This window comes from Melampsora larici-populina (assembly GCF_000204055.1).
Source record: "Melampsora larici-populina 98AG31 unplaced genomic scaffold MELLAscaffold_11, whole genome shotgun sequence".
NCBI classification, from domain to species: Eukaryota; Fungi; Basidiomycota; class Pucciniomycetes; order Pucciniales; family Melampsoraceae; genus Melampsora; species Melampsora laricis-populina.
In genome coordinates, this window is record NW_006768775.1 from 955,828 (window position 1) to 978,460 (window position 22,633).

Genomic DNA, 22,633 nt, shown 5'->3' on the forward strand with positions numbered 1-22,633 from the left:
TTCAAAAGAGAATGATTCCCAGAATCTTTTTGAAAATACCTCCAATTGTTGAAGAGAAGAGGTGAGCTCGAGTGCTAAATTCAAGTAGATGGAAAAGGATATCTAAGCATTTCACAAAAGCTGTGTACATTAGCACAATTCTTCAATATTTTGAGTCTATCAGTATCAAATCTTTCGTACATAACTACAGGATTCAAGCACTCTCAACACCCACGGGAAGTTTGCCAAAGAGAGAAGAAAGAAAAACAAAGTGGTCTAGATATCAACTAGAAAAACATAATCTCTGGAGACTCCCATTGCTCTTGACGGGTACTAGCCAATCGATATCTATGCTTTTGGGTGCGCATCGGGCAAATCTTCACAATCAAACTGCTGACGTTACGGATAGTCCCACCTACAGGGTATGTACGAGGATCCGATTTTATCACTCATGCTCTCTAGTTGTAGAGTTAAAGTGATCAAATCAGATTTTTTCTGGACACTGTATATTCTGATTGCGAGCTATACAATGAGAATAATCCTTTCCCTCCAGACCAGAACGACGTATGAGAAGTAGAGTAGGATTTCTGCTATTTCTGCTATTTCTGCTAGTTCTGCTAGTGTCACTTCGACGATGAAATGATAAGAAATGCTAATCCATGAGGGGTCATAGTTTTAGTACATCCTTATGGAGCTCGGTTTTAAATTTTTTATCCACAGGGCAAGAATTCCCAGTCTGCAACAAATCTACCATCCTCTTACACTGGTGTGCTTGAGCGCTGGATGCAAAGGATTTCTCTAACATAAATTCATCTCTATGTCGTATTTTTCATATCACACCACTCAAAGCTTTTGTGCTTTGTTGGCTGAACCGGCAAGCCAAATTTTTCTCGCCGTAGCGCCATGAAATACATTCAATCACATCAGACTGGGCAGATTGTACTACTTTGGTGAAGATTTCAAGCAGAGAGCTCCAGTCCAAATGCAATAATTCATGATTAACCTTGGTGTTGATGTCATAACATTCATCTTGATGTTGAATACCAAGAAGGGAAAGATGTCTGAGGAGTGAATATACCTGAGAAACACAATCCAGTTCATGTGAGGGGAATCCAAGGACAACATCTTATGTACATACATAGATGAGATTGATAAAAACTCAGATTCCAAATTGACCAAGAAATAAAATTCAATTCATTCACACTTACACCACGGGGCTGATGGCACGTGACACTCACGCGAATTTTGACTCTGCCAATAAAACACATACTGTCTGCATCGTCGTACCCAATGTGAGCTACACGTTCCAGCCAGTGTGGGCTTCACTCAATCTGATCATGTGGCTACAAGATGGTGGCTCACCCGCTCATTGGGTGAGTCAGTGAGTCATCTCATATCATAACATGCTGAGATGGCTCACTCGATGAACAGATGAGATGACTCACATTGTCAGGAGTGTGAGTCAGACTTTGTGTCAACCAGGTGAGATAGCTCGCACTCCTGTAGTGCAAGCAAATTGGATTTAGCTGGTGAGTGGTGGCTCATCCCAGTGCTCTTCCAGCCTCATGATGGCTGATAGCAGCACCCGCAGATCATGTTGGGATGTTTTGATCATTGCTCACGGAATGAAATTGAAAATAACAACTGATCTATCTATTGCATTGACAAAAACTGCAAATGGTAATTACACAATCAAGGGAGATTATATTGAAAAACAAATGAGAAAAAAAGACAAGAAAAAAGACGAGAAAATGATCTTCAAAAATTAGTCTTTGATGGATATGTTTGATGATTTGGTGTAGTTAATAGCTTGTTTTCATTGGTTGTTTCTGTAAGAAATGTTTATCAAGCAATCAACCAATGGATTTATGACCAATGAGAGTCAGAACTTGAAGAAAAGATTGAGATGATGAAAGACTTACAAACTAGGAGATTGATCCAAGTGTATGGGGCTGTCAGGGGCTATCAGAACGATGAGAAGATAAAGAAGAGACCAATGATGTACTCAATGAATGCAAAAACGAACAGGGAAACATTTGAAAAATCTTTGACTCAGGATGATCGACCTCAAGATTTCAATATGAACAATGAAAACGAAAATAATGATCAGAATGGCATCAACCTGTAGGATGGTGTGAATCAGGCAGAGAAGAATGAAGCTGAAAGACAAAGCATGACTTACATATGGAGCGAGCAATCAGCCGAAGGACTTTGATATGGACAATGCGAACATGGCTGATTTGAAGGATCCAGGGAGGAAAGACTTACAAAGAGAATTAGAACAATTGATGAAAGGACTTCGATTTGAACAATCAGAATGACTATGGATGAAACTTGAATGACTGATCGGCTCCAGGATGACCAATGTTATGACAGTGAACGCTAACTTTGAAAGAGCGGAATTCAAAAGGGGACCAGGGAGGCAAGAACTGTGACATCTACCTGTGACGTCACACTTGATATCAAACTGCATATGTATGTATGTAAAGCCCTGTTTTGAAAATAACACCAGGCTGTGACATCTGCACAACCTGCTCCAAAAGTTTTGCATTCGGCTGCCAGGGCTGTTCTTGATGTGATCAATCATTCTTCTTGGTTTGTGGATCTACTCTGTGGTCCTGAAGCTAAGCTACGATTTATTTTCAGACTATCAATTTTCTACGACAGGGATGGAATGAACAACTCAAGCCTATCCTTGTGATCAACAGAATGGATCGTCTTATCACTGAACTACGTCTCACACCAACAGAAGCTTATCATTACCTTGTACAATTAGTCGAACAAGTTGATGCTGTCATGGGTTCATCTTTTGTGACCCAAAGAATGGAACAAGATTGAAAATGGCAAAAAGCACAAGAAAAACAAAATGATGATCCAAATTTAATTAAACTAGAAGAATTTCAAGAAACTGATGATACCGATTTATATTTCAATCCTACAAAAGGTGATGTTTTGTTTTTGTTAGCGATTGACAATTGGTCATTCACGATTTCTAAATTTTCTCATCTTTGGTCAAAGGAATTGGAGATTGAAGAAGATAAATTACAACGCTGCTTATGGGGTGATTATTTCTTTGATCAGAAGGTACAAAATGGTCTTAACAAAGAAACAATTGAATGGAAGACCAGGTCTTAGACCGATGTTTGTACAATTCATCTTGGATAATCTATGGGCCGTATATGATGCAATGATTTTAAACCCGTGAGTTCATCCTGCTTACATGCATTGGTCCACAAAATACTCATGTAAATTGTGGGAGAGAAGAGGCTGAAAGAACCACTGAGATCAGTATTCAAGCTTGTGCTGCCATCTTTGCTTGAACTTCTTTAGTAGAATGAATAGATGACAAAATAAATAAACCAAATCAATCTTTAGCCACAATATTTTACCGTGAGATGAAGAAGAAACATTCTGATTGACTGACAGTGACAAATTGGTCTAACTGTTTTTCAAGTTCATCTAATTTTGCTTTCTTCTCATTGTTATCTTTTGAAAGTTTGAATTTTTTTGATATTACAAGACATGGCCTCAATATAGTATTTTATGGAAATTTGATGGAAAGTTATGATTAGGATCGTCAAATACCATCTCAATGTAATTAGCATTTATTACATTTGTTCATGGAGCTATAAAATAATAATTGAAACCATTCTAAGTATGGAACTGTCTTGAGGGATCTGAAGACACAAGAAAAGAACTGATCTTGTGAAACATGATATTGTACAACAACAAAACCGAAAGATATCCAGGAATCATTGGTCGGGCCAATTTTTTGATAGAGTAAGAAACAGATAGCCACATTTTCATCAGCCAATGTGAGCTTGGATGAGCGGTTTCCAAGCTCATTTGTGTGCTGAGCACCTGACTGGCACATCGCTCCCAGACCATCTAACTCATGTTTTTGTGTAGGCGCTGAGCAGCTGGCTGACAGGCCACGCTCACACGCATTGGCTCAGCCACTGATAGGCTGGTGCATCACATCAGCATAACGCGGGCTTGCTGTGAGCAGCAAGCCCACACGTAGAACGGGTGACGAGCTGGGGTGGGGGCCACATATCTGGGGTTCACACTACTGTCACCTGTTCTACACAACCACTTGGTGTGGTCATACCCAACTTACATTTCACGTGGTCCCAGTTCAAAGTTGCCCGGTGGTGTACATGACATAATTTCAAATTTCCAAGAAAAAGGGTACTCAAAGCAAGTATGTGGTGCTACATATGTGGCACCACATACTTTCAAATTTTGTTTTTGACAGGCAAAATGACCTACACTTACATTACAATTTGCCAAATATAATTCAATATGTCCTTTTCTTCAACTCGTTATGGTAATTTCCGTGTCAAAAATGAAATTTGAAAAGTATGTGACGCCAGATATGTGGCGCCACATAGGACTTTGAGTACCCTTAAAGATACAAGTAAGTTTACTATGCTATTTTCAAAACATCAAAATGAATAACAAAGCACAGGGAAAAAAGTAGCTTTTCTTATCTTCAGATTTCAGATGTATAATTCTATCACAAATATCTTGAAATTTACTTTATTTATTTAGCTTTTTATATAGAAAACAGTCATAATTCTACTGTAAATCAAAGCTACAGGATAACAAAAGGAATGTGGCCTAGGTCAACCAGATGTACATATCATGTGTAGTCAAAATATATTGGTATATTTGTCACTTCTAAATAAGTAGGTCACCAACTTCCAAGACTGAAAAAAATCCAACAAGTCCCAATTTCTGTTCCATTCAATCCTCAGGAAAGCTGTGAAAATGATTGGTGAGTGCCAACCCCAAACATGCAAATTCCCTCAAAATTCTATCTAAAAAGAAGTCATACTTTTTGTAACTGCACTTCTTCAATACACACACCAGATGTGAAGACCAGAACCGCTGTCTACAAATGGGTACTTTGACAAAACCAACCAGGGAGTTATCCCTTCACAAAAATGATGTGGGACAATGTAGACAGAGAAAGAAAGTATCACAACCATGGGTATGGTTTTTCAACTCCTCAAAACATCCTGTACTCAAGGATCTCAAAAGTGTAAAACAAAAATAATAATAAAGTCCATAGTAAGAAATCATGTCAACCTGAAGAACAAAACTGAAAACAAGTAAACCAATCAAAAAAAACATCAAATCTATAAAATACAAGTACCAATCAAAATCAAAATCAAATTAATAGAGATATCATTGCTACAAATTTTTTCAAAACCACAAGCAAAAAGGAACCCTAACATAAAGACCAATAAAAGAAAAACAGAAAAATCATCTCAAAGAAAACTTCCCAGAAACCGATCGTTACAGTTTTTAAAAAACTCAAGTAAATCTACGACTAGGTCTACCTAAGAACCTTAAGAAAATGAACCCTAACAAACCAAACACAAATGAAATCAAACACAAGAACCCAACGTTTTCCCAAACTGAAAACCTTTGTAAAGCATATTGTCTTAAAACATCTTGACCCTTTTTTGAGATGAAAAAACACACCCAAAAATTAACAGTCAATCTCAAAGCAAGAAAAAGTAAGAACGAAGAAGAAACTGGACTAAACTGTACGATAACATTGAGTAGAAGATTGTGCATCAGTTGGACAACTGAAATTTAATCCACTAAACTCATTCAAACTTAAAGCTTGGAATGCATAAGTTATAGGTGACATCCAATGTAACCAAATGAAGTACTTTGGAATATCATTCAAAGGTAAAAGATTTCTATTATTTGCAAATGTAATGAAACATGGTCAGTAAAACATAAGAAACGTATATATGAAACCGAAACTCTTCTTACCCTCCAAATAAAAGGAAGATGACATTAGCCCTGTTGAAATATAAAAAATAGGTTCATCAATTGATCGAGTTTTCCAAAGAAACCAAGAAGATCCTGCTACAATGGAATAAAAACTGAAGACGTAGATGAGAAAGAAAACCTACAATGGTGCTATCGCATTAGCAGCTTGTACATTAGTAGCTCCAGCTCCAATCAAAAACCCTAATCCAACCGCCGATAAAAGTTGTACAAAGTTAACAAGTAACCAAATAAAGAATGCTCCAGCTTCTCCCTTCAATCCAATCCTAAACGATAAGAACAGCCCAACTGTTAGTAACAGTCAAATCGCATTTGATTTTCTGATGAAAAGAAGGATCACAGCCGGAGATTTATGAAAGACTTACATCCAATATACAACAATGATGAACAAAGCACGTTGAGCTACTTGACTTGGAATTTCAACAATCACATTGGAAAGATAAAAACTACTACATCGATACATTCCAGCGGCTCTTTCTCGAATACTCATGGCTCTCTTTGATGGAAAGACAGTTAAGATTGGAAAGACTGCACTAAATGAATTGTTGATGGGAATAAAGAACAAGACTCCAAGTCTACTGATGACTCCGCCTTGGTCTAGATCCCTTCGAAAGAATGCGAAACCTGTGAGGTTAAGGGTTGTGAAGGTATCAGAGCAAACTCAAGCTAAATTCTAGATGGAGATAGATTTTAGACTCGATTGAAGGAACACATACCAATAAGGATTAGCAGAACAATATTTTGAGCAAATGAACCAATCCAGATTTTAGGATTTCTGGCCTAAGAGATTGAAAGTCAAGAGAACAACTCAATAAACGCAATGAATTGTAATAGAACAGGAAATGAACCTTACAATTTGTTGATAATTACGACGAGTGAGTAAAGCAAGTTCATGAAACCAACTGACTGCCCATTGTTCTTTCTCAAGCGTAGGAGGATAAGTAGGTGATAGTTTCATTAAATTTGCTTCACTGAACCTTTGCCAAGTAGAAATTAACTTTTCCACTCTCTCTTCACCCAATTCACTTTTTTCAAAATTCTCAGAGATTGTCAAAAACCAATCTGTGGAAAGGAAGAGAAAATGAGTAAATTGTTTTAGTACGAGTTTAAGCGAATTGAGAATTAAGATGTCTCACCAGATGGGTTAACATCACGCGGGACCGTCAATCCAACAGTGTTACTAAAGTAATCCAAGGCGTCTGATGGTGGACCTTCGTAGAATACCTTTCCTCGGGTCATCAAGATGACTCTGGTAAAATTTGAAAAGATTTCCCACTGTTTCGATGGTATGAGATCAGCTTTTGTTATGGGGTTTGTTTGTGAATGAGAAATTCGAGATCGGATACTTACCGAGGGTTGATGGATTGTCATAAGACAGACCACATCTCTCTTTTTGGCGATTTCTCGCAAGTTTTGAATCAGGTTGAGTGCGGAGAAACTGTCCAAACCGGAACTGAAGGTATGATGTACCATCCCCAGCAGAAGTATCGTCAATTCTGGAAAGAATCGGATTATAAGACGCGCAAATACACGCTATACTTACGTTGGCTCATCTAACATTAACACCCTAACATCACTAACGAGTTCTTGACCAATTGCAACTCTCTTTCTTTCACCGCCACTAACCCCTCTGGTTTCTCCATCTCCAATCCTTGCCCCTGCGCATTTTTCCAGTCGTAAAATTTCGATCGTCTCCGCTACTCGAGCTCGCTTTTGGGCAAGGGTATAATTGGTCGTTGGAAGTCTTAATTGGGCTGAATAATCAACTGTTCGAACCGAATTCAGTGGTCAGTTTGAAACCGCGGTAAGGATTGCATTTCCAATGACTCACGCGTCTCCGTGACAGTCAATTGACCATATAGCAAATCATCTTGCTCTACAAACCTGCGTTGATGAGGGTGAAGAATTACGTTGATCAACGAAAGATTTCAAGCCGTGTATAGAGAAAGAGAGTTAATTACCCTAGAGTTCGTTTCCAATTAACAGCTCGTCGGTCCGCGCCATTAAAAGTGACTTCTCCACTCAATGTGCCAGTCGAGTCGAGACGAGAAGAAAGAATGTTCAAGAGGGTTGTCTTTCCAGCACCCTACATACGATCGAAGAGAATTTAGATGGTGCTTCAGGATTCAATTGAATTGAGTTGAGCAATACAGCTCTGAAGTTTACTGCATAAAGAGTTAAATATTTACGGATGCACCCAAAATCGCGACGATCTCTACAAATTACAAAGAGAATCAATCTTGGGGTCTTGATGAGGGTAAAATTGGTATGTGTAACTTACCACCAGAGTCTACGTGACCATTTAAACCATCAAGAATGGTTCTGCTGGTAGGTTTTGTGTCTTTACCAGATTCGATATCAGCTTTGTTTTTAGATTTGCGAGGTTGTTTGGGAAGTGGAATCTGATAAGTGATACCAGACCATTGAAGTCGATGATGATGAGTCTTGACATCAGTTATTGTTGTTTTCTTTTCATCTGAAGAATCGCGTTTGGTGGTGAGATCATTCATGATGATTGGTTATAATTGAAGAAGGTACGAGCAGATGGGTTAAGTAGTTGTTGGTTGTCTTGAGAAATGGGAATAAAATAGGAAGTGCTGAAGAAGTGGGTTGATTCAGATCTGACTCTCAACTTTTATGGTAAATCTTGATTATCAACTGGTTTTTGATTGGTTGGGCTGTGAGGACGGTTATGGGCATCGAATCGTTTACTTTTTAAAATCTCAATTAGTAATCATCCATCTGAATTTCATTCTTGACCTGCAGGTCAGTCCAAATGTTTTCTTCTTAGTGGTTTTCCTTCTCCTTTGTATTAACCTGCCCATGATCACACAAGCTGAGGCCATCCCTTCAAACTTCAAGCGTGACACAAGGTAAACAACTCTTAATTAATTAAGTACAATGTAAATACATACAATGGAGTTGAGTCGGAAGTCCTGCTTGAAACAGCTTCAGCCTGCTTCGGTGTCAGTCTCGATTCGCAGCTTGAATTGTAAAAAAGTAGCGAGATCTTGCTTTCAAAGCAACTCTTCAGATCGGGTCAAAGTCAACCCCGCGCGATTCGCTCTGATGCATGATGGTTTGTGAGTTTGATGATCATGGATATCCGCATCTTGATCCCCTCGACGAGCTGACTTCCGATCAAATTTCTTTGCTGTGGGTCTGATTGACCAGTGCTTTTTTCAGATGTGGTTGCTTGCCAATCCAATCATCTCACTTCCATGGAGGTTTCTTCCCCTTCTGAAATGCTTTCTAGCAACTATGCTGAGGGGACACCAAGAGCCAACATACATCAAGAATCATGAATTCAAACGACAACTTTCTTCCATATATATGTAAAGTGCAAGCACCTTGATCAAATTCGATAAAACAAGAGAAAATGAAGCGCAATGTTTGGGATAAACCGCAATGTTCCAAATTTGAGGGAAGAAAAATGGAAAGAATAAAAGAAAAATCCCCTTGTTCATGTCATCTTTAAGGTTTAATCCAACCAAGAATTCAAAACTCATTCAAGCACTCAACTTACTTTCATCCTTGACAAAACAAAGAGGTACATTGCAAGTTGGTAAAGGTATGTATGTATGTATGATACCCAAACAGAAAATCCGATTCCTGGTTCTATCTTTGGCTTTTGTGATGAAGGACTCAAGGTCGTTTTACGCGTTTGTTTAAACCTTCGATATTTGGGAAACAAACACCCAATTCACGTAAAGCAGCATACACACAGCTGCACGTGAGATGACTTCATGAGTGCTTAATTGCTTTATTGCATACTGCACTAACTAAACAAGTTAAAGAAAAGGACTATATAGCACACCTAAACAAGACAGCCATCTAGTCAAATCCCGGAGTTTGTTTCGTCTGTTTTACCTTTTGTCATTCTTTCATCTTTTGTTTTGACAAACGTTTACAGCTTTATTGTGATATGGTTGTCAACTTACATTGACACCGCCAAGCAGGGTACCGAGGAGAAAGGTTTTCCCCCAACGGAACCAAAATTCTCGCACGTAAAATATAATCCATCTTTTATTGAAAATTTCTCTGACTCACTCACCTCAACATACAACATCAACTGCAAGCAAGGTCAAAAGAGTCTCGGAATTCTTTCAAAATTTTCTATCCTTCTGCCTGCCCCTGCACCCTGCCGCACAGAGAGCCTACCCTGTCAGAACACCAGCTGTCTGTCGCCCCCCCACACATGATGAGACTTAGAGACATTCAAGTTTCATAACTTATGGTATCATGATTAGGTAGCAAGAAATTCAGTAGTTAACTATATGAGATAATGAAAACAAAAAATTATTAACATACAAAAAACAGTCCCACTAAAGAAATGTGAGACTCAAATTGATGGAAGAGGTGTGCATCTGATAACTGACTAACTTGTACTTGTTATACACTTTGGATTGTCCTTCCAGTGATACATCTCAACAGGTATGGTCACTTCTCTTCAAAACCTCAACTTCAAAACTTCAAACTTTAACTTCAAACTTCAATTGGCTTTTTAATTGGATATACTTGCAATTTGAATCATACTCCATTCAATTCTTCATCTCAATCCCATTTCTAAACCAATAAAAGCTACATAATCTTAATTAAGTAATCCAGCTGAATGAAATTTTAAATCATTCAGAAATTTTCTCAGTTTGGTTCTTAATTCATTCAAAGATGTACACCACGAGAGGGTTCTGTGTCAGAGAATGGTCTGACTTGGGCATAGAATGGTCAGGTTGGTTTTTAGCCTTGGGACCAGGCTACGGCCTGAACAGAGCAGCCTACTGACCACCACTTTTGATTTGGCCTCAAGGACGCCAAGGATGTCTGCCTCAAAGGGTCGGGTCCAGATTCAGCTTCCGGGTTGTCTTGGCACCATGCAAATGGAATCCCTGGGTCTGTTTCCTAGGAAATAGTCTGAGAATGGTCTGCGCATGGCCTGTGGACCGCCTTCTGAAGCTGCCTTTGAACCTTTGCAAAAAAATTGTGATGAAAGGAACTTGTGAATGATAACATCATTCAACATCTGGTTAAGTGATGGTTTTTTTGCTCAATATTGACAGTGGGCTCAGAACTGAGCACTTGGTAAACAAGTATCATCCACCAAATCATTCACCATTTGTTCAAGCCAATGCCCTGGTTTGAACTCAGAGCCATCCTGTTTTGTTTAAAATGATGGAAATTGGAAGAACTTGAAAATATCAATTTTTAGTGGACCCCACTATTTAGCGCCCCTTTGGCAAATACCCGGAGCCCTCTTATTTTGGGGCATTACCCGAGGTACCTGACACAACCCGAGCGCACCCAGCCAAAATTTTGGTGATTCGGACTCAGGGGCTCCTTACGTGGGCATCTTCCCACAACGCAGCCCCTCTTTGACCTTTTTTGAGCCCCATTTTGACCAATAGTGCAATAGAAGCTTTGTTGCCTCATTGGAAACAACTAAAAGGGCTGCTGATTATTTGTAAGCCCGGGCCGGCCCGTAGACCTGTCGGGTTCCATGCTAATGGTCCCCTCTCTCTCCTCTGTTCCTTTGTCCTTCTCCATTTCAAACTTTCCATCACCTACCGATACATTCCAATACATTCCCACAGATCACCTCACAATTCCTACCAGGGCTGTGACCCGGCCACGAAGCTTCAGGGCCGGCCCCGGGACTTTGCCCGGCCCCGGATAAACCCGATTGGTTCAAAATCTTGATCGGGCCAACCAGGGCAGGCCCTGAATGTTGTGGCTTGGGGCTAGGCAGGGCTACGGCTCAAATCAAAGGGCAAAATGGGTCTGGACAAGGGAGTTTTTGGCTTGTATTGCAATTCTACATGTATAAGAAATTAAAGGAAGGCCTAGAGGCTTTGATCAACAAACAAATTGATTATTCATGTATAGTAATCTAACATTAAGCATAGTATCAAATTTAAGTTTATGAGGAACGTTCCATTTAGAAAGCAAAGATCACAAGTTAGTCTCATTTTTTTTAACTTTGGGACCCAGCTCTTAAGACAGACTTGCGCTTTGAGGTTTTGAGGAGTGAAAGAAGCACGGTGGTCGCTCATGACCCTCAAAGCATTAGAGAAAGTGCTCTCTGACGGAGCACTAGTGGCAACATCTGAACCGCTCCCCTTCGATCCGCTTTTTCGCCGAATTTTTGTAACGGCACATAAACCCGCTACTGGTTAAACTCGCTCTCGCTCCGCTTAAGGGTCTGACCCGCTACAGCCCCAAGGTAGCACAGCGGCACTAAGACCCGCTTGCGCTCCGCCGCGAAAAATTTCCCGTCCTCAGAGCGGGCAGCGTGTGATACTATTCACAATTTTTTTTTTTATTAAATATGCACATTGAAACAAATAGATACACAAAGAGCGATAACAAAGTATAAAAAAAATAACCAAGCCGGAAAAAAACAGGCAGCCATGTTTTTTGCCTGAGAGAGAAACAAAACTAAGGAAATATATTAAAGGAGTGACGATACGGACACATAAGTAAACAGAGATAGAGGAAAAAAAACTTAACACGTGTGTAGAAGATACATAATCAAAGAAAGCAGGAAAGAAACAAACGAGTTACCCAGGGTAACTCGAACACAACCAACAATTAGCTGAGCAGTCATAAAAAGAAAAATTAAAAAAGAGAAAAAACTATAAGATAAGAGATATAAAGAGTTTAAGAATGTAAGTAAGAGCCTAATCAACCGGTTTTTTCTTGTTCATATTGGCTGCAAAGGAGATCACATAAGTAATTGCATCTGCAAATCGCCCCAACACAGGAATGCGCGCATGGAGCCATTGTCTGCATCCTACTGCTTGTTGGATAGTCCTGGGTTTTAAAGCCCCACGTGCAGGTACGGCAATGTTGGCTGCAGAAGAGAATGTCCGTTCAACGCAGCATGAGGTAGCTGAGATTGAAAGATAATCTCGGGCCATTTCAGCCAGGACACAGAATTGACCAGAGTTTTCCTATGATAATGAGATGTTCCATCAATATTACTTAGTGATATTAAAATTAAAGAAATAGATTGTACCTCCCACCAAGTTAGTTTGGATTGTCCTGGAGTAATTGGAACAGTGCCTTGGAGATAGATCTCAAGCTCCGACGATCGGATTGTATCGGCAGATTGAAAAGTGGCGGACGAGGTGAAGATATCAAAGTGATCAAATGGGTTACTGGTGGTTGTTGGATTGGAAGGTGGGGTCGAAGCAGGTGTAACTGGCCAAGCAGCCAATGCTGCTTGAAATGTTTTTTCGATAAGGTCACTAGCCCTCCCATGTGCTTCAGGATAGTGGAGGTCAAAAAAGCGGAGCCAATACTTTGGATTCAGGATTGTAGCCAGTACAATCACGTCGGAAGATACTGCTTCTTCTTGATAGACAGCAAGTTTGGCGAGCATCGTATTGATCATCTGGATAAAACTGGGGAAGTTGGAGGTACCACGTATTTGCTTGAGCATTTCAGTCACCCGCAGGTACTCAGCCAGGAGTACAGAACCCGATGCGAAGTCACCCTCCATTCGTTTGGTGGAGAAGTGGAAGACCTGAGAATAACATGAAAAGTTGTGAGTGTGATGATCTTAGAAGAAATTCGCATAAAGGAACATGGTAACTTACTTTCAAAACACTGCAGAGTTCCTCCACTGCATCCCATTCCTCCATCGTCATCATCGCCCCTTGATAATACCTAGTCTTTCGATCGGCGATGAGGATTGAATCGATAACCTACAGAGAGAAATGGTAAGTTGATGTGATATATAGATGAAACACAAGAAAGACCAGACTTACATCTCGAGCTGAAACCAAGTTCGAAAACATTGCTAAGTCAATGTTCCAGCGCACGCCCCATCCAGCAATTGGGGCAGGACCTTCGTACCCCATCTGAGCCGCCCGAGCTTGGAATTCCCCACGTCGAGCATTGCTTCGGGTTAGGAGGGCATTTATGTCCTTGAGCTGAATGGGTAGGTTGAGGATTCAGTCAGCATACTCAACTGAACATTCAACAATACAAAAGTTTGAAGTAACAAAGTAGAAAATTGTATGACTTACCTTCATAGCTCCCTGAACCACCAAACACGCTTGAGAAGGTACATAATCATAACCTGGGCCGTCTTCTGAATCGGAGGCTGTCTCATCACCAGGACGTGATGAACGCGGGGCGAAGGTCTCGTCGTCTGAGACATCTGAGTCGCCAACAACCTCAGTTAAATCATCATTGAGGACAATCGATGGGACTGGAATTGAAGTGTTGGGTGGAGTAGTTGGCTTGATATGGCCAGCTGCCAAACCAATCGAGTTCAAGCCATGCTTGACGACCAGTCCGAGCTTATGAGCATAGCATCGGACGTGGTTCTTGCTCGAGTCCCACTTAACCTTCTCATCCGACTGCATGAACATCTCTTCCATCTCTAGAGCCATCGTGTTGTTGTTGGACCCTGAGTCCGTTGTTTGAGCTAGCATGTAAGGGTTCAACATCAAATTAGTTCTTTGTAATGTATAGATGATAGTTCGAAAAAAAAAACTCATCTTAGTATGAAGCTTGTGTGAAATCAGGTAGCGAGCCACCGGTCTAGCAAGTAAAAACCCCATCTTGTTCCATGCCACTAACTTGAGGGTGAGAGAATTGATCGGTACTTCCAGTTGTTGTCGATGAAGTTGGCCGATACTCCGATAAACGCATATCGATTCCCCTTCGTAGTCCACACATCATGGACCAGGGAGAACTTTCCCGTGTTATTCTAAAACATAGGCAATGAACATGTCAGAATTTATTTCAACAAATTGAATGTGTAAAGGCAATGAAGACTTACCGATACCATATCAATCACAGCCAAGCTCAAATTCATATACAGCTCCTTCGCGATTCCAGCAGCCCAAGTTGGGGACCTTAATTCGGCTCGCCAATTGGCCAACTTGAAGGCGGCACGAAGAGGACAGTCATAGAAACGATTGAAGGGAAGGGCGTGCCATAGGATCCATATAACAAGGACAATGTTGCAGAGGTCTACGCTGAAGGTCGGTTCGGAGAGAAAAGCATCAAGAGTTCGTTGTCCATTGACGTGGTTCAAGGCAAGATCGTTCTCGGCTTGTTCTTGAGCCCAAGTCATGGGCAACTTGACTCCAGATTGAATCGCACGAGCTCGTCGGGGACACACTGCTCGACCTTTGGCCCCATCCCGATGAGCGTATAAGTTGTAATGACTACGAGCTCCGCAAACAAACGTGCCCTTACACCAGCTGCACTTGAAGCTTCGGGGGTCGTCTCCTGTCTTCAAACATCAACATAGATAGAGCAAGGTTAGTGAATCAATATACATACTAGAAACATGAAACAAGCTACACTTACCTCGCCTTTGACATGAGTCGGGGGAAAGTAGAACTCCAATAACTTGGAGACTCGTTCAAGTTGAGCTCGGCGTACCCCAGGGGTTTTGACCTTTCTTCGATTTCTTGGGAGGGTGTCGAGATAAGCCCGCTGAAGCACCCGAACCACGAGGTCGCCCTCTGCTTTTGACTACGTGAACCTTCGCCTTTGACTTGCGAGCCGTTTTCTTCTTCTTGAGGGATTTTGGCAAGAGTCCTCCAACAACTTCTACAGAACCAATGCTGCCAATACCATCAGTGGTATCAGACTGATCACCACTGAGCTCGTAAACACTCGGCTCCTCGGTGTCAGACGAGATCGTATGACGAATAGGAGATGGGCGAAGAGTAGCTACACGGAGGTCAGGTGACTGTGCGATAAACCCGGGTCTAGGTTGTGTAGGAGTTCTAGGACGGAGCGTAGGACCAGTAGTGGGTGGAGGGTTAGACGGCAAAGGGGCCAACAGGGACGATGGAGAAGGTAGCATGATGTCCTAAGGATACGATAATAATTGAGTTGATAAGCAGAAAAATGATAAAATGAGATCAATGAATCAGTAAATTCTGTAGAAATTTCGGTTCGATGAAATTTGAGGAAGGGGACGGAGAGAAATGAGACACTTGCGATATAAATACAATCCGTGCTGATAACTTTCGTCACCATCATGGAGCAACCCATGTCCCCAAATTTGAGAGGGCCAACCCCTACGTGATGAGCTAAGATAGTGATGTCCAGATGATTGAACGATATAAGTCGGATATGATAATGAGGTGGGATAAATCCTGCGTCAGTCGAGGCACGAAAGAAGATACTGGAAGACGTAGAAGAGTTTGATCTTGCTAAAACAGGTGATGAGCGTCTTGTTTTTGAAGTGGAGGTAAAAGTAAACGTGAAGTCAAGGGTTTTTGGCGTGGATGATATCTTCCTTTGTGTTCTGATATCAGATATCTGGCGATTTCTGAAAGGAAATGCCAGATATCGACACTTCCTTTGGGGTATTGACCCGCTACATATGAGATGTGACATCTCGCAGCGCAAGATGTCATACCGCCCCGCTTAAATTGCGCACCCCTACATCCAAAATATGGGGGGTGTAGTGCAGGCGGGGCGAAAAAACCCGCTACACCAGGATACCTGAAGCGCGGGCGGGGCGACCCGCCCCGCTGCCGCTCCCCTTCCGCTATTTGCGGCGGGACGCTTCAGGCGTTGCTAGTGGCAGGCACGGCAAGCATGGCCTGCGCCATACGGGAGAGAATGGGCCAGTGACGTTGAGCAAGTCGCCAGTAGCCAAGGACATCGCAGCGCTTGTCCTCTTGAGGGGCGGTGAGGTACTCGGTGACTTCATGCTGAACTGGAACCGTCTTGCGCCGCTTAAGAGGACGATCGGGGTTGAAAGAAGGTTGATTTTCGACAATTTCAATATCGGGGTCGGGAGCGAGGACAAATTTTGAGGCTTGTTCAGTAAAATACTCAGTCAAGTCTTCAGGTCCCCATCCTAAAGATTCAAGAGTAGGGCCTTTGACCGCCATGAGTTTGAGACAAGGATCTAAGATTGCAGCACATAGGTACACCGCTTTTTTCTGAGCCGCCTCTTGATATTGTACGATCTTCTTCATCATGGGCATGATGGACACCTTTAATTCCTTACAAGCAGAGTCATGCCAGGCTTATATGAAATATAAAGTATGTCAGTTCATAGTCTAAAGAACTAGAAAATGTACAGAGACCACTTACTTTTTCGAGGCGTTCAACCAACCATTGATAATCAGGCATAACTCGGGAGAAAGTGGGGTACTGGTAACCCTCAATCTCACTGATAGTTGTAGCTAGAGGGGCTAAAAATTTGACAATAGTACCAACAAGTTCCATTTCAGAGTCGGTGAGTGACTATTCTTCAAGTGCTGGATTACCCTCGCATGTATAACGGATGGGTCGACGAAGTTCGTAGAATCGTTTGAGGCAATCATGAGTGGAAGACCATCGTGTGGAGACTTCATGTACTAATCCCACCTTGCGTTCCAAAGATTGATTGCCTGCGATATTGTTGTCTAGGGCCGCTTTCAGCTGGGGACTATGCTTGATTTTCTTATGGAACGCACGAATTCGAGTGAGGATACTGGTGACATCGGAATGAGGCGTTGGTTCAATGAAAAGAGGCACAGATGAGTTGGGCTGAGGTATAAGAGGATCGAGAGCATTCACTGGCGGATGAGAGGTCTTGCGATCGAATACAGCCATCCCAGCTTTGGCCACAAGGTTAACAACATGTGCAACACAGCCATGCAGATGCTCGGAAGAATTGAAGTGGGGTATCTTAGCAGAGAGAACTTGACCCATGGTGGTATTGTTCGATGCGTTGTCAGCTGTAATGCAGTAAAGCTGATCTGTTATGTTGAACGAGTCCAGAATGTGAGTGAGAAGGCTAGCAAGGTTAGATCCGGTGTGAGGTCCCTCGATTGGCTTTAAAGCTAAAGTGACACCATGCATTTCGAAATCATGAGAGATCCAGTGAGCTGTTACCCCCAACATTGCCACGTTGTGGAAAGAAAATTGACTCGAGTCTTTTTGAAGACCTTTTATATAGGGCATTTTTTTATTTTCATTTTATGGTTTTCTTTTTTTATGGAACCCTCTCAGCTCAGCTTAGTTTCAATTTCGCATTTTTTGGGTTTTTTTTACCCTTACAACAACTAACACAACTAAATCAAACTAAACTAAACAAAAACCAAAGAGAAAACAAGAACAGGGGCTGGCTGAGCCTTTAACATCAGGAAATCGATCGATCGGGTCGGTTTAAACTAAAAGAGGGTCAAATGAAACAAAAGAAAAAAAAGGGAGTCAGCAGGGAAGGAGCTACAGAAGACAGAAAGGAACAGGCTTACCTAAATCGGTCGAAATCGATTTTCGATTTCGATTTTTGAAGCTGAGGGTGGAAGAGGCTGTTGTGAAGGGTTTGTGTGAAGGCTGCTGTGAAGCAAGGTTAGAAAGGGTTTGAAGCTAAAAGAAGACAAAAGAGGAATAGGCTTACCTAAATCGGTCGAAATTGATAATCGATTTCGATCTTGAAGCCAAAGAGAAGGAGTGAGGTGATGGGTGGTAACAAGTGGACCAGGCAGGGCTGAGGAAGCCACAGCTCGTTTCGGAAACGTCCGTTCCGATCGGAATCGTCGAAATTGAACTAAAGAAGAAAGAAGAAACAATTAGTTATCGATTGGAACAGGTTAGAAGAAAGAGATGAGAAAAACAAAAGGAAGAGCTTACCTAGGTTTGATTAGGGCTGAAGAAGAAGCGAGTGTTGGGGTATAAAAGGGAGGAACTGGAGCGATTGTGTGCGAGATCTTTTGGTATCGAATCATCTCGGAATCGAGTTATCGTATCGAGAGCGTGTAGTAGAGTCTTTTTTCTTTTTTTCTGACCGTTATCGAGTGGACTCCTAGTTAGAAAGGATCATCCAGGAAAAGATAGAAGCCTTTTTTGTTTAGTTTATCGCCTCAGTAGTGTAGTGTGAGTAAAAAGAAAGGTCTTTAGGAAAAGACTTACCTTCTATTTTGATTGTAAGGGTGTCAGAAACCCTTATCGGTGATTTTTTTGAGACCCTTATAGTGGGAATTTCAAAAGTTGGATTTTTTTATTTTTTTTTATTTTTTGCAGTTTCTGACTAATTAAGTCAGAAACCTTACTTAAGATAGTTAAGTAGGTTTTCTAGCAGTTACACACGTAACTTGCTGGTTTTTAAGGTGGGAAAGGTGTGTAGGGTAGTTTCGGGATCAGTAGAACTTGAAAAATAAGGTTTTGGGGAAATTTTTAAAGTTTTTATTATTTTTTTACTTGCTGCGGGAAAGTTTTTTGGAGAACTGCATTGGGGAACGTAGTAAAAAACAGCTTGTTTACATCTGTTTTTGAACCGTAGGACCTTTCCGGGGATTCTTAAAGCCGAACAAAGCTTGTAGATTGGATAATCAAGGTTGGAAAGTTTATTTTGGTGGTAGAAAGGTTGGCGAGAAGTGTCTCACTGAATTTTGAGGGCAGCTTAGCGGCGTTTCAGTTACGGCTCTTGGCGGTTTACCCCCTTGGGTTGTTTCTTCCCCTCGAGGCTCTGCCTACGCTCCACAGCGTAGGAGTTCTACAACGTTACTCGGCGAAGTCCATCCGTCGCAAGTGACACTGATGTGTCTGACACTCGAGAGGAGTCTGGCGATGGCCTCCCGGATGGCTCGATAGTTGGCGAGAATCCCATCGGTGACGCAGGTGCGTTTAGAAAGGATAGACACAGAACTCGGGTTAAGCATTGTGAGGAGTTCTTGAAACTCTTTCGCATCGACCAGAGAAATCGGAAGTTCTCAATTGACCACTAGACGGATCAAAGCGTCTTTGAGGTTCACTCGATTGAGGGGACGTACCTAAAAGAAAGATTAATAATTTCATGATTAGTGACAGAAAATGTTAATGAAGAGAAGTCGCACAACTTACTTCACCAAGCTTTCCGTCTATGAAGTAGGCCGATAGTGTATGTTGCTTGGTGTTCACAGGTGGTTTGATGTGATGGCATCGAGAGAGGTGGCGGATCATGGACTTAGTACTGGCGTGCTTGTCCACTGCAAGCTTTTTGTTGCAAAGCACGATGGGCGAGTCCGGATCATCTTGAGTAGAAAGACAGCTGTTGACAAAACCGGCTTTGGCTCCACAGACATTTGTGATCATGCCTTTGGTTTCTTCTTGGGTGAAATATTGCCAAACCCAAGAAGATTGTCCAGTCGTGGTGGTTTCCGTACCGACTTTGGAGATTGAGTCAGACGGGGCAATACTACTTGCAGGAGTGCTGGACATCGAATTGGAAACAGCAGATGCTGCTGATGAACGGAGGACTTGAGTCGATAAGCGAGTGGTTGGGGTATTGGGCATCTTGCAATTGATTAACTACATATAAATAGAATCGAAAGGTAAGAAGAAGCCGATGTTGGAGGGTAGGAACTTTAAAATCAATAATAATAAGAAACTGATATAAAAATGACACTTACAATTTAAGCAAAGTACAGTTCGATGTGAGATAGGAGGAAAGGTGGGGTAAGGTGGTGATCGGAAGGCTTGAAGCTTTAAAAAAAGGGGGGTATCAAGCTGAACTCAGTGTCAGGTGACTTCCTGTCAACTCTGGAAGTCGATATGCAGTGGGAAAAGGGTCGGGATACCGGGCAGTCCGGGCGGCCGAGGTGCCTGCAGGGCTTTTGCCTCTATCATCAAGTTAGGTTTCAGTGTCTCGGGGCACGTACTGTCTAGCTTGATGATAGCGTCGGGCAAGGTCGGCCGGGCGGGCTCTGGGTCGGGTCACAGCCCTAATTCCTACACCCATCTTCATGAATCATCACACCTCCATCATCACAAAATCAGGCACAAACAAAACCAACTTGCGCGAGAAAGAGACCAGTGTCAAGAGGTCACTGACGTCAACAAAGAAGACAATGCAGAAGAAATTCAAAAAAAAGGTTTCGACTCGCTTAGAAAGAGGTTATTGACATCAACTCTATTCTTAGATCTTTCCTTTCATTGATTTAAGCGATGAGGAACAACCACATGATTATAATCAATTGATTTGGGTCATCTTTGCTTTGAACTTCAAACATGGATCATCCTACAACCAGACATCAAGATACTTATACTCTCTTGGACGGGAAACCTTTTATCATTTGTCATAAGTTGCTCGATTAAATTCTCAATTCAATATCTTTACATACATCCTTATCAAAAACAGATCGCCTTTCAACTTCAAATAATTCACCTACATTTCCTCATAATTGTCAAGATGCGATGTCTCCAGAATGTTATTCATATTTGATTCTGCCAAAAAGATGTTTTCCTTTTCTTTCTTCACAACAAAATTGACTACACATATGATTTATAGACTCTAACAATACATACTGTGCTCCCTTTCATAAAGAAACAAAGAATGTATCCATTGTTTTGATTTGTGTTGCAACAGAACAAAAAATGTAAGAGTTAGGCTCTGTTTTGGTACAAATTGGCTCATTTGGCTTACAAAACCATATTGACTCATGACTACTGCAAAAACCAATTGAAAATGCATATACACATATAAAAAGAGTAAACAAGAATCATTAAAAGGGTAACCGAGGATGATTACAAGCGAATGTCATTGGAATAAGCAGAGTCGCCCCTTTTCTAAAAAGGGGGATGCTTTATGTTCGCAGCCCGGTGTCCGGTCCGAGAAGGGGCTCCGGATACCAATTCGAGGGCGCTAAATAGTGGGATCCTTTTTAGTGGCTGCATGGAAATCATTGAATTGTGTCATTAGAGTTTGTTGAGTTGATCTCTGGTATTGGTGGTTCAATTCTTAATACAACCATTGCTTGGTTGAAATTTTCACACAGTCCAAAGCCAGATGCTGGCCGCCTGCAGACAGGTTTCCGCTGAGGCAGCAAAACATCTGAGAAGTGTTGACCATATGATCAACCCTCAGACTGTCCTCCACTGTGGAAGTGCAGCTGGCCGCCAGACGGTCTGCATGGCCGGTCTCAAGACTGGCCAAACCCTCTGGTGGTGTATGATGTTTTGATAGTAGGAGTTTGTCTGGATTGAAATCTTCTGTTTTAGGATTTCATGAGTTAGAATTAATCATGCCCGGTCTCACTCTGTTCAGATGCAAGTGTGAGGGGGTGGAGGTGGTGTGTGAGGTTTATCAAACAAGCAGTCAAAGACAAGTTTGTCATACTCTTGTGGTTCCTCATTGTCAGTTGAAGATTTCAAAAGGATATCAGCTTGCCTGTTCAACAAAGAGGGTATTGTGATAATGTGATTATTCTTTTCTGGATAAAAGCTATGATAAATACGAAATTACATTTCAAAATCATACCCTGGTGGATCTGGTCAATTCATAGCGATTTATCATTGGTAAAGCAGACATAACATCATCCCGTAGTGGATTTCATTTGGTTACCAACTTTGGTAAAACATGCATGATCAAATTTTGCGCTCAGGAACGCAAAATTTACAATAAATCACCCTCATGATAGTGGGTGCTCTCAGTTCACGCTCACACCTGGCACCTTCTTTGTGGCCCAGGGCATGGCCATGTGTGGTGTGGCCCGGTGTGGCCTTCCATTTAAACAACCTGAACATGTCCTCATTTTTAGTTGCTACTCCCTGCTTAAGACAATATTTTGGGGGGGATTAACTGAATTTGATGCCCTGGGAAGGCCATGAAGGGGTCAGGGTGAGGGCCACGGCGTGGCCTGAGCCCTGGCCCTTGATATTCCCCTCGGGCTCCAGGTCAGCTTGTGGGCGCAAATTCTGGAAAAAGGTAGCACCCATACAGGCTCCCGGTGCTACTTTTTTGGCAGGAGGCGCAAAAGGCGCGGGAAAATCAAAAAAAATGAATGACATGCCTCAAAAAACAATTTTTGCTATGATTCTAATGGGATGGGTTTTCTTTGGACATTTTTATTACTAAATAACAAGGTCATCTGCACTCCAATCTTCTTCATCAACA

The 22,633-nt window shown here is 41.7% G+C and overlaps 2 protein-coding genes across 2 annotated transcripts; both read right to left on the bottom strand.

Moving 5' to 3' along the window:
• Positions 1-5,349: 5,349 nt before the first annotated feature.
• MELLADRAFT_23254 (uncharacterized protein) lies at positions 5,350-8,123 on the bottom strand (the record flags this gene model as incomplete). The annotated part of the gene is made up of 14 exons (XM_007408180.1): positions 5,350-5,448; positions 5,537-5,696; positions 5,773-5,802; positions 5,916-6,056; positions 6,156-6,414; positions 6,507-6,570; positions 6,644-6,852; positions 6,927-7,065; positions 7,141-7,243; positions 7,334-7,556; positions 7,622-7,674; positions 7,752-7,876; positions 7,980-8,005; positions 8,072-8,123. Coding segments are annotated over 14 exons (1,683 nt in total), but the record flags the coding sequence as incomplete, so codon positions are not given.
• Positions 8,124-10,636: 2,513 nt separating this feature from the next.
• Positions 10,637-15,619, bottom strand: MELLADRAFT_104899 (uncharacterized protein; the record flags this gene model as incomplete). Its single annotated transcript, XM_007408179.1, has 2 exons — positions 10,637-10,755; positions 15,385-15,619. The coding sequence occupies 2 exons, from the start codon at positions 15,617-15,619 to the stop codon at positions 10,637-10,639; spliced, it is 354 nt and encodes a 117-aa protein (XP_007408241.1).
• Between the last annotated feature and the right edge of the window lie 7,014 nt (positions 15,620-22,633).